This window comes from Oxyura jamaicensis, chromosome 10 (genome assembly GCF_011077185.1).
Source record: "Oxyura jamaicensis isolate SHBP4307 breed ruddy duck chromosome 10, BPBGC_Ojam_1.0, whole genome shotgun sequence".
In the NCBI taxonomy this organism is placed as follows: Eukaryota; Metazoa; Chordata; class Aves; order Anseriformes; family Anatidae; genus Oxyura; species Oxyura jamaicensis.
In genome coordinates this window covers 5,046,153-5,063,215 of record NC_048902.1, presented here as the reverse complement: position 1 = coordinate 5,063,215, position 17,063 = coordinate 5,046,153, and the positions used below count along the sequence as shown (strand labels likewise).

The window sequence follows — 17,063 nt, the reverse complement described above, 5'->3', positions numbered from 1 at the left end:
GAAAAGAAAAGAAAAGAAAAGAAAAGAAAAGAAAAGAAAAGAAAAGAAAAGAAAAGAAAAAAGAAAAAGGAATATGGAGCGAGGTACCAATTTATTTATTTATTTATTTATAGACAAAAATTATGCACAAGTATAAGTTTAAATTATGGTGGTTATTTTAAAGTAATTAAAAGTTGCTTTACAGATTTTTATCAAAATATGTCCAAGGAGTAAATACAGAAATTTGCTCGACTATGTAATTTTTCAAAACAAAAGCAATAAGCTATGGTAAATCTCAAGTAGGTCCAAGCTGCAGTCCTGTTCTATAATATCTGCATGAAGATTTTATAATGTTATAGGTTATTAAGCATGTTGATGTATAAGAATATGCAGAAAGGCTGGCTGCTCACAGATCATACAGCACAAAGCAATACTAGCTACATAACAAATTAGTAACAGCTGGATGATTTGAAACTAGAAGGCCTAACATGACAGTACAGGGCCAATTCCACTCAGTTTATAAAACAAGACTACTTTACCTAGGGCAATAATGCAATGCCTCTAGATTGGATTTTGCAGAACCTGGGGCTGCCTCGTGAAACTGCATGATAACTTAGTCATGACAAAGATGCCACAGGATCAGGGAGCCCAGCAGAGAAATTCTGCTGCCTAGAAAGATTCCAGCTTGAGAAATCTCGATCGCTTCAAGAGTTGCAATGAATAAAGGAATTAAGCTTGAGGTTACAAAATTAAAAAATGAAGTCCATGTTTCTATGCTTCAGTATGTTTTTCTGAATATTTTGATTTTTCTAAGCAATAAACTTGCATTCTATTATCTTTTACCTTTTCCATTACCATTTCATTGTATGAGGTGCTTTAGATTTTCTGGTTTTAGATTCTCTTTGGCAGAGGTTGTTTTTTTCCACAGGAAAGATTCTTTAGCTTTAATGTCGTATTTCAAGATAAATCTTCTTGCACTCCTTTGCTCTTTCCCTTTGACAGCCATCATTGCTGAGTAATGCCCAAGGTCATGCTTTTGAAAAGCAGATTCTTCATTTGCAACATCGCTGCAGAACCTATTGCACAGTATATATCCAGAGGACTAGGCACTTGTCCCTTTATAAAATATAGGTTGAATTCTGGAAGGGATGTGTCTGGCACAAGAGTTAGATGCAAATCAGTAAAGAAATATAATAGGGAAAATCACCAACTCTAGAAACAGTTTATGAGTATATGCACATATTTTCATATGTATATGCAATTTAGGAGTATCCTGCAAGAAATGTATTAAAAATTGGGAAATTTGTTCTACCAGAAAACATCTTGTGAGTCCAGGTCATTACTTGCTTGGACAAAACTCCAGACACAGCCAAAATCTTTGTCACAGAGTGTAGGCAGCTTCAACTGAAGTCAAAATACTTGATCCAAGCTATCAAAAATAAATTTAGTCTGGATAAAAAGTCCTGAAATAATGCCTAGAAAGCAAATATTTCCCTAAGAGGATTCATTACCAAAAGAAAACTTGTTTGGTAAAAAGAAAAAAAAAAAAAAAAAAAACACCTTTTCACATCTCTTGACAGAACATCAGCTATTTTAGTAAAATACAGTCATCTTCTCCTGCAACACATTTCCACACTTAAGAAATCTTAGTAGAAAAAGCACTAACATTCAACTCATATTTAATGGAGAAATTGGACAAATGTCTCTACCGGGACCCTTCACATAAATCTGGCATTCTTTCGTTGCTAAATCCTGCTTCCACAAAATTAATAAATTCTATTAATTACAAGGAAAGCAGAAGTCGGCCTTTAATCACATAATGATTATTGAGAGAATCCTTGTTACAGAATAGATTTGTTACCACTAAAAGTGACAGTTTAACAAATCCTGACTGTGATGGTGACTGTTCTTCAGTTGCATGGCAGGTCTTTTCAAGGACCTGAGGATTTTTGTTATTTAGAATTTGCTTTCTCCTCCTAGTTTTGTCCCGGCATTTTAATTCAACTGGTTTATGGTTGTCCAACAACAACAACAAAAATGACTAGTTTGTGTCCGACATGTTACCTCTGCAGTGTATGAACGTATTTTGATTTCCACAGCACTGAGTCAGCATTGTGATGAGTTAGCATTTATATTCCCGACAGCTGTTTATTCCTCTCAATGTAATTTCAGAGATAAATGTCCAGAAGGGATTTGTTGCCCCAGATCTATCAGAAAACATATTTAAGATATTCTGTGGTATTTAAATCATAAAAAGCCACTATTATTCAGTAACATTAGGACTAAAAGTGTTTGATTTTGAACATTAATAATCTAATTCTTCCTATGTTTTTTAAAAATGTAACGTAGTATAAAAGTCAAAGTATTTTTCATTTTACGTTCTACACAAAATCACATTGATGGTTTCCAGGAACACAGTAAATTTAAGAAATATTTAGACACTTCCAATACATATATTTTATAAATCCTATATATAAATATCTGGAGTTGAGAAAGTAGCCTTGGGAATAAAGGAAGAGATAGTAACTAGTGCACATAAAGGCCCAAACCTTTCCTGGAACAGCTTATCAGTTGTGTCTTACTACAGCCACGAGACTAGTTGGCATAGTTGGAACATAGATCTTAATAGAAGTCAGAACCACTATACAAGGATTCGCTGCATTCTAAAACTCGACAGGTGATCCCGAAGGGATATTTTGTCAAATATGGTGTAGGCTAATGCTCAGTCATATGCTGCAATTTTTTATCTACATTTTGGGGGGGTTGTTTTTAGTCTTTTATTAAAGCCATGCAGATGGTGCAGAGCAGACTAGATGGTGCACTGGAGAGGTGTGGCCACAGCTGCCTTATCTTTGGATTTTAGTTAGGGTAGTGCCATAAATGGCTCTAGTACATCTTTCCAGGAGACTCATCTGTTAGACTTGGGTTTGCAATTGGCAGGGCAACTAAAGGTACTGTTAGTGAGATTAGAGATGGGTATGTTATCCATACAACAACAACAACAACAAACAGTTCTGCATCTCATTATATTGCTGATTTTCATCATGGATGAATTCTACAAATCTCTTCTGGTTTTGATAAAAGAATTCTAAATCTGGTTAATCGCTCAGTTCTCTGTTCTTTCAAACTCCATTTTTTCTTGTCTCAGGAAAGAAAGTAAAGCGGGATTCTTGGTATGACTATTCTAAACGCTCAATTTATATTCTCTGTTACTTACCTTTTGTGTTTTCCTACTCTTCAGTCTAAATCAAGCAGTCAAAAGAACGAATAACAGCATCATGGTTACTACTCTAGTAAAGTGTAAGACATTTTAAATGCAAGTGGTACATTTGATGCTAACCTCTTTAATAAAGCACCAAATCTTAAATGTTATTGTCCTAGGACTGTTCTCCCAAAGCCTTACTCATGTCAATAAACGATGCGATTACTGAGGATTACTGATGCACATAAAGGTGTGAAGGATGAAACTTTAGCCTGCAAGCCTTAGTCTCCTGTATGGGAGACTGCCCTAGAGTACCAGATGCTTTAGTTTTGGTGTAAAGAAGACAGAACCAGGCCTTTTTCAGTGGTGCTGGATGACAGTGACAGGAGAAGAGGCAACAGGCATAAAGTAAAACACTGAAGGTGCCGTCTGAACATCAGGAAACACTTTTTTACTGTGAGGGTGACCAGGCCCTGGCCCAGGTTGCCCAGAGAGGCCATGGAGTCTCCTCCTTGGCAATATTTGAAAGCCACCTGGGCAGGGTCTTGGGCAAGGTGCACTGGGTGCCCTGCTTGGGCAGGGGTTGGGCTGGAGGGCCTCCTGAGCTCCCTTGCAGCCTCAACCAGTCTGTGATACTGTGGGAGATTCCTCTCTAATCCTATTAATAAAAATCAAAATCATGATATGAGGTTCATGCTAACACAGTGATCACACATTTGGGTGGCTGGCTGGCTGGGTGAATGGAGGGAGGGACGGAGGGACGAAGGGAACGATGGCAGGAAGGATGGACAGACAAGCAACTGTAAAGCCCAATTCCCTAGTCTGTATTTGGGCCACTATAACAATGACAAGTGCACCTGGAAAGCCTACTTAATGCAAACAAAGAAACAAAACTAAAAACAAAGCCAAAAAAGAAAAATCACAGCTGTCTGTCTAGTAAAGAGATGGCTTAATATGCATACACTAGACCCATCACAGTTTCCACAGTATGGCATTTAGCTGGATTAGTGCTGTGCTCTGAGTTCTCCTGATGGAAAGAACAACCTTTTAGGAATTCCTAGCCAAGAGCAGCTGTAAACCAGAGTAATCTGAGGCTGCACTACTTAACTGTAGAAGCCTGAAATTAGGGAAATTCAAACATGAGGAAAAAATGTTTTGAGGCTAAAAGCTACCTTTGTCCTTTTTCTGGTTTTGTCACAAGCAGAGCTCAGAGAGTATAGATAACTGGGTTTTAGGTATTTTGAGACACAGGATATTGTCTCAGGAAGCATGCATAATGCATTACTATGGTAATGGTTACCATAGTTGGTATCTTTTAAGGAAAATTTGTAAAACTTCTGTATAAGTGTATTTAGCTTACGTAAGCAGATGCCACTATAGTTAGAACTGCCTTTTGGTTATCTATAATATATTAGAACTTGTCTTATTTTACATTTTATGTAGCAGTTAGCAGTTTGCAGAAGTGACAACTTATATAGGTTGTATAAGTTATACAAATGTTATGTAAGTTATGTAAGTTATGTAAAATGTATACATCGTATAAGATGTATACATCCATATATATATATACATACAGATTATTACTCTGAGCTAAGCAGGCTATTAAACAAAGTTCTGTCTTTATTATGACATACTGTATGTGTAATACAATTAAATACGGTATCTGATAACTGCGAATGTGCCAACAACTGGGAGAAATTCCAGTAGCAGACAGTAAACTATTTTTAAGGTGTTTGAAAATGGAAATGTTCAAAATGACTTGGAAAGACACTTGTTTTGACATCTTTATTTGCTTTTCTCTTCTCATCCTTCATTTCACTTTCACATTTCTTTCTACTGCTGACTATAGCCATGGTTCAACTGTTTCAGATTCCAAGCATAGATTAGCATCTTCCCGTCAAATAAGCCAATGCTACCAGGTGAGTTGACCTTGACCTGACTGCTGTGATGCCAAAAGCCACAAGCTAACAGGCAACAGTTGTTAGGTATGTCAAAGCTAATTTTTCTTGTAGATGCATGTTATAAAATACCAGGTGGTAAGGAAGAACAACAGTGCAGTCCTCTAGTTCATAAGAATCTAATACTCTTTTACCTCAATAAACATTTGGGATCAGACATAGTGGGAATAAAATCTTTTCCATATGCTCATTACCTGCTGCATTAGCTACCAATTTAAAAAACATGTTTGCACTTAAGATGCATGCAATATTTGGGATGGCACCCTCACAGTAGTTATACTAGCAATGACTTGGTCATGCCAAGTAGAAGATGTATGGAAATCAGTGGAGGTTTTGTTTCAGTAATTGCTGGCAAGGAATGTCTGTTCCTACTTTTCTTGATCCTTGATTACATTGGCTCAGTGCATCTTTTCTTGCAGAATAGCCTCTATGAGGAGGTTCATAATCCACGGGGATTTTCTCATAAAGGTTCTTCCCACATAAATTTCATCAGGACAGCAGGATTTGTTTTCTATTTCTAACTCACATCGTTCAGATGTGAAGAAAATCATGACCGTTCATGAAGGAGCTCTAAGGACATACAGAGCATGTCCTTAGAAGCTCTTTTGAGGAATAACTAATTATCTCAGTAATCCTGTGAAGCAGAAAAACATGAGATGGGGAAAACAAGACCATCAGGCTCCATTTCTCCCCTTCTCCTTTTCTAGTTGCTATTTTACAGAAACACGTGAGGAAGGTGGTTTGCACCTATCCACCCAGCTTCATTCCCCAGACCTAACATAGCAGTTTGGGAGAGGAAAGGAAGGAGAGTAGTATCACTTAAGCCTGAAAGTCTACTTTGAGAATAAAGGGAGTGAAATTGCCCATACGGAATTGGTCAGTACAGAATATGGGGTACAATCAATCCTGCTTTTTAAAGCAGTGCATGGCATTGAGTTCTCTAAGTGCTGACTGGAATTCTGCTTTACATTTCTACACAGCTGGTGCTACATCAGTAGTGGAAAGGTGATTACAGGTGAAAAATTCCAATTACGTTTGAAGACTCTCTTCTGGATTTCAGTGATGGGATTTCTGTTTATACTTCAGGGCATCTCATTAGAAATGGTTATATTTTAGATTCCCTGCACGTTTGTTTAAATATTAAGAAGTTAATGAATCACAGCAAGATGTCAATTCTGCCTGATACAGCACAAACTTGTATTTACTAGGATTTAAAAGTATGTTTTTGTAAAGTGCTAGCTGGCAAATTCTAGTACATGTTCATCTACACTGGCCTTCATTTCTGTCTTTAGATGCAGCCTCTGGTTACTCTGAGCTGCCTGCTCAGTGGTGGTTCATTTCATTCACCTTACAAATTACTTACTACTAAAATATGAATGAACAAAGGACCATCCAGTTTGGAGGATCTCCTTGTCAATGTCCTACTGCCATTGCCAGCCTGGCTGTGCTTTTCACCACGAGAAGAGGAGGAAGCTTGACAAGGAGGATCCAGCAATGAAGAATCACATTCTTTTTTTTTTTTTTTTTTTTTTTTTACCCTGCCACGCCACTGGGCAAAGCACAGCTGGGCAGGACCTAACAGTTGCTTGGACACCCAGAAGCTGAGGGTGCTGCCCTGTTCAGTGTATGCTACTTGAACACATTTTCTTGTATTTGCATCTTCAATCATTAATTCTCACCCTCTCCTTTTTGCATTTTTTATCTCCTTCCATAAGCTGTTTCTTTTCCAAAAGAAAAAAAAGGTTCCAGCCTGCTCAATTATTTTTGATAAGGAAGCCATTCACTCCCATGTCTGATCATGTCTGATCATTATTGTTGCATCTCTCTCAACTTTTTCCAGATCTAATATGACCTTTTCAAGATGTAAGCACCAGAACAGCACACAGTATTCCAGGCGAGGGCAAACTGCAGCGTTATACATTGGCACAATTGTATTTACTGTTTTGTTCTTTTTTCCTTTCCTAACAATTCCAAATATTGGCACTTTTGAACTGCTGCCATGCATGAGTTGGTGTTTTTATGGAACTGTCTGTCTTAATCCCAAACTTTCCTTTCTGAGTGGTAACATGCAGCTCAGAGCTCATCACTTTATTCATAAAGCGAAGAACACTTTTGCCCACGTACATCGTTTCACATTTATCTACACTGAATTTCCTCTGCCATTTTGTTACCCAGTCACTTAGTTTTACAAGGCCCATCTACAGTTCCAGGCACTCAGCCCTCATACTACACTGATTAAATTTGTATCCTCAGCAAACTTTCCACCTCACTGCTAACACCTTTTTACAAATAATTTGTAAATCCCTCGCAGAATTCCACTTGGGACTTTTATCTGTAATACCACGTTGCTTAAATGGCTGAAGATCTGGGAGAGGGCATCGTTATGGTGCTGGGAGCAAGGTATTCAGCGCTGGCCTATATATAGGGTGTTGGAGAGATGTGTGGCCACGTATCGGACTTGATGTATAGGAAGCATGTCATGTGATGTGAGCCCTGTCTTACAAAGACCCCTTCCTGTGATGAGTTACCTGAGGTTTCACCGTCTGCCTTCTAGGAAAAGGTAGGAGGCTAAATGTCTTTGCCAAAGGAATGCATCAGGCCATAGAAGAAGGATTTTAGAGTAAAGGAATTTTAACAGCACACAGCCCCACGACAAGATGAGACACAACACAGCAGTTTAGTGCGTGATCTATGTAAATCAGGGGCAGACAGTCTTTGGGGATGGGATTTGGTGTGATATATGCATGCAAAAAGGGAACCATATATAATCTGTCTGAAGTGAGTGTGTATACCAGCAGCAGTTAGTAAAACAGATAAAACCTGAGTGGTTTTATCCTTAAAAGGTTACTGGTTTTATTTGGTTTGGACTTCAGGGGCTTGATTTAACACTGCCCTGCACTTACTGTTGTCATTTGAATATGGCAAAGAGGCTATGTTTCCTAGTCAGCGACAAATCATCTCTGAATACATGAAGTGTGAAAATTATCCCATCTCCAAATGTATTCTTTATTTGGCACTGAGTTGTGTTTGGAAGCCCCTTGTCCCTCTCTGAGGAACACAGACTCCAAAAGAGTATTTTGTTGACCACACGCAGTGAACTAAAGGCAGTATTTGTCTTGAAACCTTTAAAAATCATAGTTACATTTGTAGTGGCTGGTCAGGAACATAAAAAAGAAACTCAGGAAGTGATATTAGGAGATTGAAATAATTAAAATCTCTTACATGTATCCCCCCACCTATTAAAAAAAAAAAAAAAAAGTGACATGCCTAGGGAGATTAGACAAACAAATCATCACGTTATCATGTTGTAATAACGTTACAGTTCTACATCGTCATTCACAGCAATGATTTCCAGGAGGTAGCAAAGGTACTTTTAACAACTGTTATGTAGTGCTACCTAGTGGCCAAATTTATCAGAGACTGGTACCTTAATTTTTCAGTATTAACTGCCAAATGCTGCATAGTTACTTGATTTTACCATTCTTATGGTGCAGAAAACAGCCTTCTACTCTTAACAGATAAATAACTTAACCTGATAACCTTGCAACACTAAATATTATAAGGCCACTTATTGCCCTGGCTTGTGCACCAAGCTTCTACTCAGACACAGTATTGAAATGCTGTGATTTTGATTGGCGAGGACAGGAGATACTAGGAAAAATGTCTTCCAGTTTTAAATCCAACATTGCTGGTACTGTAACACCTTCTCAATCGTTCCCTCTTACTGTGAATTTATTTTTTGTAACTAAAACTATTATTTATTTTTAGAAAACAAAAAGCTGTACTTATTTATTTACACCCATAAACTTAAGATACATCCACTATGCACTTTGAGCCTAACATATGTGATATAAACAGATCTTTATATGATGACATTTTAAAAATGTAAATAGAAACTTACATTTATAAGCCAGATTGCCATTTTACAGAAAAATATGCATAGTTCTTTCGTGACTGCTAAACTAAGGTGCCTTGACGGATATTGGGGTCTTTCACTTCACCAGCACTGAGATTAAGGCATAAATTTAATTTTTTTTGGATTGTGCTCCTGGTGCTCTTACCAAGTTTCTTAAGGAATACATAATGCATGCCAAAATGCCATAGACATTGTGATTCCCAAATTACTAATGATGCTCAGCAATGTCAGAAGCCAACATATAGCTATCCAAATGAATTGTAAAATTGTCCTATCCAAATAAATTGTTAAACTCTGGGGCTGTGGCTCAGCTCTGCACTTCTTGAAAAGATGATGTTTAAACAAATTGTGTCTAGTAGTTTTTATAAGTTAAAAAAGCAGTGGCTGTCTCCCTTCTAATAGGCCTTAATTAGCAGTAAATCTAAGTGTTTGTTGTTGTTGTTGTTGTTGTTTTTCCCACAATGCAAAATGCTGCGTTTCAAACGGTGAAAACTGATTTAAAAGCTTTAAAATACAACTCCAATAGATTTCAGAAAGACATATTCTGCAGCAGAACTGGGCCTCTCCAAAATTTTAAACATAAAAATGAAATCCATAAAGCTGAATTCAAGAAGAAACTAATTACATGCACTAACTGTAAAGCATGTATAAACACAAACATAACACATTTACATGAAAATGGACAAGCTGCATGAAAAATCTCTTGGTGTTTGCAGTGTGAAGTAAGTGGCTTGTGTAACAGCAATTGAAAAAATAGCAGCCGATTTTCACAGTATGGATACTACTTATTCTGATAATTTCTTTGACAGGCATTGTGACAGAATCTTTTCTTAATACATGGGAAAGTAACACATAAATGTACTACTAATGCAGCTCAGAGGTCGCTGCTTCAGATCTTTAACCTCAATAAGTAAAAGAATAAAAACTTGTTGAACAGGAGGAGAAAACAGAAACCCTGAGAAAAATAATTTACTATTTTCTTCTATGTGATCTGGATGATTTTTACAGGACCAGCATGAAATGTCCAGTGATGGATATTTGTTCAGGGATAAAGAAGAGCAGCAAAAAGACTTTTGAAAGCAGTACCGATTATTCTGAAGTAATTTTCAGGCAATTACTGAGCCAACCTACAATTCCATCCTTTTGCTTAGTAGAGATTGTCCTTTTTAGAAAGGATATTCTGGGAAAGAAAGTGCAGACAAGATCCAAAACCAGACCAAGAACGTATCAATAACCCTGATTTGCAGAGCACACACAATATGGTATTTCTGCCAGGCCTCTCTCTGGCAGTGTTTATGGATAGGTTGCTTGTCCTGTGACGTCCTGGACCAAATCACCATATGCAAAACCCAAACTTACCTAGTTTCACTTCTGTTAAAGGTCACAATTTAACTGTATTCATAAGAAATGTGGAGCTGTCTCATGAGGGGAAACTGTGAAGTAAAACAGGGTGCCCTTAGTAGGGCCTTAAAAAAATTGGGTGTGAATCCACACACTTTTTGCACCTTTATTGTTTTTTTCTTTTTTTCCCAGTGTATGTTACTGACTAAGCTGCGTAGTGACTATAGTTCCTTAACTCTTAACTGGCAGGATCATCTTAATGTTTATAAATGATATGATTTTGTTGTACCCAGCCATCTAAAAATATCATATATACCATCTGTTCTGCAGTGATAAAACTCTCGTAACCTGTGTAATAAAACCATAGCCTTACAAGTGCTATGTAATTGTGTAACATGCGTTATTAGCCGTGTTACTGAAGTACCATAGCTCACCGCGATGCCTCCATTAACATCATCTAGAATTGTACCATTTGCTTCAGAGGCAGGAAATTCTTGTCTCAGAGCATCTATATCTGACATTCGTCAGTCATTGCAAAAAATATCCTACAAATTACTGAGCGTACTTACAAACACTGGGAAAAGGACAGTGAAGCTATTCTCCATTTTCTCTGTTCTCATCTCTTTTTTTTTCTAACTATTGCTACATTCTCTAGTTGTCTGTAATACACCATAGCTGCTGCGCTGTTGTTTTTATGGATGGTACCTTCTGTCTCCAGCTGGTTGCCCTGTTGATAGGGAGCCTGCTACTGTGTTCTGTGATGTGTGGCTGTAGGCAAGTTATGTGCGGGTGGCACGTTTACTTTGCTTCCAGCTATATTGTTTGCTTCAGAAGCGTGGTTGTCATTTTTCACAATTTGCTACAAGCACTTGAGACTCTTGTCCACACAAATACTATGTTGTTTGTATAAGATATTCTGACACAAGTTTGGTCCTTAAGAGAAAAATAGCATAAGCCAGCTACCTATTGTATTTTTGCCTTGGATGGAGGACACGAGTGTCAGCATACAGCAGGAAGTGTGGAAAGACTTGGATTGTTTTCAAAAACAGTGTCAATGTGTATTTTTTTCCCAGCACACTGATGTTAAAGTAAATTGTGCACTATTACATGCCAGTTTGTCTTCTCACTGAGGTCTGGGTTTCCAAGTGGCTATTCCCTTCCTGCTGTGTGACTTCTGGGGCTCCAGCAACTTTCACACTTAAGACTGGGACACTTTGCTCTGCCCTGGTGCAGCCTCACCTGGAGAGCTGTGGGCAGTTCTGGGTGCTGCAATACAAGAAGGGCATAAAACTGTTAGCGGCCAAAGGAGGGCAGCAAAGATGGTCCAGAGCCTGGAAGGCAAGGCGTGTGAGGAGCAGCTGAGGTCACTTGGCTTGCTCAGCTCAGAGCAGGCTGAGAGGTGACCTCCTGGCAGCCTGCGGCCTACTCACAAGGGGAGCGGAGGGGCAGGCGCTGAGCTCTGCTCTCTGGGGACAGCGACAGGACCCGAGGGAACGGCATGGAGCTGGGACAGGGGAGGGTCAGGCTGGGGGTTAGGGAAAGGTTCTGCACCCAGAGGTGGTCGGGCACTGAACATACTCCCCAGGGCAGTGGTCACAGCACCGATCCTGTAGCAGTTCAAGGAGCATTTGGACAACGCTCTCAGACATAAGGTTTGGTTTTTGGGTTGTCCTGTGTGGAGCCAGGTGTTGAACCTGATGACCCCTGAGGGTCCCTTCCAACTTGGGATATTCCATGATTCTGTGATTCTGTAATTCCATGAGAGGCCCCAGCATCTCTTCTTCCAGGGTATACACAGGATGGATACACCATATGCTTTCTTATCACGTGGAATGTATGTAATAACTTTATAGTGAGATTACCTGTCTGTCTGCAAATACTGATAGTGTCATGTTTTATGGTATCTGGATGATTTTTTTAGTGCTATTAAGTATTTCCAGCATAGATTGGCTTCAGGAAAGCTTTAGTATTTGTCTACTTCCTCCCTAATGTGATTTTTTAGCTCCAAGAACTTCTTAATTGGTTTGTTTCTGTAAGTGAATTGTCTTGTGATGTTACAGAACCAGTGATATAGCACTAATCCATTTAAAGCCAAACGGCACATATTCAGATTACAAATGATTGCAAGACTCCTGGAAATTTTGTGAATACTTACATGGAAAAAGGAATTTTGGCTGGGCTTTCATTGGGGCTATAGATTGGCCCATACTGTACAATTTGGGCCCATAATGTATAGAATCAAATGTTTTTATATTCTACTGCCATTCCATGTTTCTCTGCTACTCAAGATGAATTTATCTCTTACCAACATAATTTTTTCCATCACTTCACAGTCTTTAAATTCTACCACGCTTCTACAAGGTAGCGTAATCCAGTCCCTAGCTGAAACTGAACAAAACTAAGCTAGCCATGCAAAGGTACCAAGGCTTCTAAATTTTCCATTTATATGCTACTGATGCATCAAAACAGCAGCACAGCTTTTAACTACTTTTCAAGCATTTTTCTCAGTATGAACGTTTCTGTCTTGGCTGGGAATATGCAAATTATCTGAAGCATTTCTTCAGTGTGAACTAGTGAGAGCTTTAGTCCATTCTTAGCTAGATTCCTCATTGAATTAAGCAAAGCATGATTCCAAACACACAACTGCAGTTGCCTGAACTGAATGCTATCTCCATAAAATACATCATTTTGGTATCATTTCCAAAATTTTATGTGTCGTTTTTTAAGTCAGAAGTAAGTACTCTGAAGTAAGGAGTTAATGCCTGCTATCCAGCATTTATCAAGTTGCATGATGTTCTTAAATAGGTCTCCCTCAGTTACTGTTCCTCTTAAATCAAATTAACAGGAACTCTGCTATTAACTTAGGCTGTCTCTCACATTTCAAGCCAGTTCCTTTTTAAGTCAACTATGCTTCTGTGTGTGTACATAGTCCTCAAACAGTGAAAACTAGCAGTGTCATCAATACCGGACATCGCTGCTGAACACCCATAGTAAAGACATTGGGTGACCCCCAGATTCATCACATCAGAAGATAGCAACTTACAGAATAGCATCACAGTTTAGAGACACTAAGTAAAAGTGGATGCAGATGGAAACTTCTTGAAAGCATTTTTGGTGTACTGCACATACATGGAAATTAAGTGACAGGAAATACTGTGATCATTAAAAACATCATGACACTGATAATTTTAACCTGTACATGTTGAACGATCGACTCAGTTGTTCCTCAGCAGAAGGGCTTCCTTCTTGGTCACTCATCTCACAGGTTTCATGCAGTTCCATCTCTGATACAGCCCTCAGTTTTGTTTGCTCTGATAACGCTGGGAAACGGCTATGCCTATGGTCTGGATAACAATAAAGACAGTTCTCTAAGAGTTGCTACATAGTTCAAACAAACACCTACTGTTTGATGTGATGCTATCTCTGATGTTGCATTTAGGTAAGTGGTGGTGTTTGGCAAACATACTTTCTTTTGACCTTTTATAGATAGTGTTTTTTCCATATTTATATTTCCAGTAGCCTCGAGAAGTACAGGTCAGAGTTAATATATAGGAATTTTGCAAATAAATTTGAAATTGTTACTCCACATAAACTCCTGCCTAGCCAATGAAGAATTGATTTCCTACAGTATCAAGTGGACAAGCAACAACCAAATATTTGTCTCTGTGGTGTCACTACGAGCTGTGCTTTATATTATAATGAGAATTTTATAAGAGAAGAGTAGAATGGTTAAGTCACCAGTGTCCCAAAGAATAAAAACTGCTGTAACACCCTTTAAATTACTGTGGGTGTAATTCTTTGAAATAATGAGGCAAAGGAGATCAAAGTGGTGCTAAATGAGCTGTGTTGAAGTTCATCATTCACCGGTCACATTTCACTAGCACAGTTTACATTTTTTGCAGGGAACTACATTAGTCCAGAAACCTCTCGGAGTGACCTCTTGGAACCATGCCACATTTCCACCACCTGCCAAATGGTTCTTTCTGTAGGGCATTAGGACAATGGAAACATTAAAATACCCATATCTGCCCAGATGGGCAGGTTCAGCAAACAGAAACTGCTCCCTGCTGTAGATGCATTTGATCAATAGTGCGGATTGATCCTATTGTGTGTGCCCAGTCAGCCTGAAATAGTCTCTAACACACATGGTGGACAGGATGGCACACAACTGCTGTATTAGCTGGGTGTTGAAGCCAGTTAGCTAGCTCAGGCACAGCAACCTGTGACCATGCGTCTGAACCAGAGAGTATTCCTTCCATTTTGATTCCTTTGTCTTATCAATCAGCTTTTATAGGGTAGAGAAGATAATTGTTTTAATGGAAATAATAAACAATGCTCTTTTTCATCATACCTTCTTCTGTACCCTATAACAGGGTTTATCAAAAATCAATCTGTAAAAATGCATGAAAATCCGCAATGCATTGAATTGAATCCACAATACATGCATGTGTGAATTTAAACAGATTACATGCATGAATTAATGTGAATATATAGCTTTTTTTTTAAGGCTATCTTGTAGATTATTAGAAATAACAGATTCTAAAATTAGCTTTGCACATTTATGTATGCTGGTGGAGGAGGGGAAGGAGGAAAGAGAGTAATAGTGGATGACCTAAGGCAGCCTGAGGCATTTTTCTGCCTACACAAGGCACAGACAGACAGCATGGATTGGGGACACTGTTCCAACAGTATCCTTTACTCTTTCAGAAATGTGCAGCATTGGCTTTCTCCTTTTTTTCTCTGTATCTGATATGATGTTGTCAGGGACACAGAGTCCTTGACTTGCACCCAGCTGCAGAGGCCACCCTCTGGAACAGTATTCATCCCCAGACCTTGTACCCACTGGAAGATTTAAGTCTGTTCTGTGACAGGCTCCTGCAGAAAATGTTCAGGTGGTATAAAGAAAAATCTCCCTGCACTGTCCTTTCAGTTACTTTAGAGAAAGTCCTAACTTGAAAATATGTGTTCTCAAAGACTTGGCTTTATAACATGTTTATAATCCCTTGCATTTAGATCTGAATGCTTTTTCAAAAAAAAAAAAAAAAAAAAAGATAAGTGTGAAAACACCCTAAGCAGCCTTTTCAAAACTGGAAGTTAGCCGGAAAGTGCAATCTAAACGTATTAATATGCACGAGAATATTTGAGAATCTCCTTTGATGCTTTCATTTTCGTGTGACTGCCATAAAACTGTGCTGTAAATTGATCTTGAAGAGATACACTAAGTGGACACCTGTTCATAAGTAAATTATGGTAAAATGTCCCTTGCCTTCTAGAGCAATTGGAGCTCTAACTGTCAATTTAAAAGGTAATCAAGTTTTCAAGACACAACCCAGACTATAGCTATTTTAAAGGTCAAAATGGTCTTAGATTTATTTTTTTCTGACTTACTTTGTGAAAATCCTTATGTTACTCAGCCTTATTTTTTAAAAATTTATAAATAGCTGTAATACCATGATGTTTAAACCTGTTACTGAATGGATTGTTAAAAGACAAAATTTTAAATAAATCCAAAAAAAAAAAAAAAACTATACTCAATCTTTGAACACAACCCTGTTATCATTACTGAGAAAATTCTAAATGACTTGAAAGATTCAAATTTGGAATATAATAGACATTAAAAAAATAAAGAAATAGGTCACTAGGATATAAATGTAAACGCTGCACTTTTTTTTCACATTATCATTGTTAACAGCTGGCAAAACATTTTTTCTCATATATGCATGAATAATTCCCGATGTCCAAATAACATTTTGCTTCTCAAATAACATTTTGCACTCTTAAATATCAACAATGCAATTGAAGTTACAATTGCATTGTTGATATTTAAGAATGCAATCTTCTTCATGCTAGTGATTAGGTAGACAGGCATAAAAATAATACAACTCACAAGAAAAATGTGAAAGAGATCACTCACTGCCGAAATTGTCTGTTTTTAAATATTATAGAAATGGAAAGGAAACTAAAACAGCGTTAGATTTCTCGGCTAAGCCTTGTCAATATATTTAGGAATCCTTTTCCCTACCCTGCTGTTATTCATTAATGGCAGCAATATTAATATACAGTATTTAGCCATCAGTTTAAATGTTCAACAACAATGTTCAATAACAATAACATCTTTTTGTTTAATAAATTTTCCTTTGCATGATTTTCGCTTTTATACAAACCATACAAAGAACAAATACGCTCCCTTGTGTAGTGCAAGAGAGAAAGTAAACACTAATTATAGCAGATAACTATTAGTGTCAAAGGATTCCAAGACATTACCAATATACACTTAAGCATTTCAGAGCAGACAGTGACCTTACCTTCATAGCCAAGGAGAAAGCATGTCAGCAAGTTAGGACAGACCTCCTCCAAAACGGAACAAAAAGCAGAGAAAGCACTTGGGCCTTTTAAAGAGAGTTTATCTAAAAAATATTCAGTTCTCTTCCTGTAGCTCTCCTGAGACCAAATGTCTTTGTATTCCTCCAAGGAAAAGACTCTCTTGTAAACCAAATATGACAGCACTTTGTTCACATCCAGCTCCTCCAGTATTTTCTCTCTCTGATTGCTTGGGATTTCAGAAAGCCACTTATTCCTATTTTCATTTTTTCTTTTGGTATATTTTGTACAGTTATAAAACCAAGATTTGGCTGTTCTTCCAAACATTTTGGTATTTAAATACTAA

General features: G+C 37.9%; 1 protein-coding gene across 9 annotated transcripts in view; it reads right to left on the bottom strand.

Moving 5' to 3' along the window:
* Positions 1-13,693, bottom strand: part of TJP1 (tight junction protein 1) — a 192,386-nt gene extending 178,693 nt beyond the window's left edge. For all 9 annotated transcript variants that reach the window (XM_035336322.1, XM_035336323.1, XM_035336326.1 and 6 more), the window contains exon 1: positions 13,590-13,693. In XM_035336322.1, the coding sequence (XP_035192213.1) occupies positions 13,590-13,678 (89 nt within the window). In that variant the 5' untranslated portion in view covers positions 13,679-13,693. The remainder of the gene's footprint in view (positions 1-13,589) is intronic.
* Between the last annotated feature and the right edge of the window lie 3,370 nt (positions 13,694-17,063).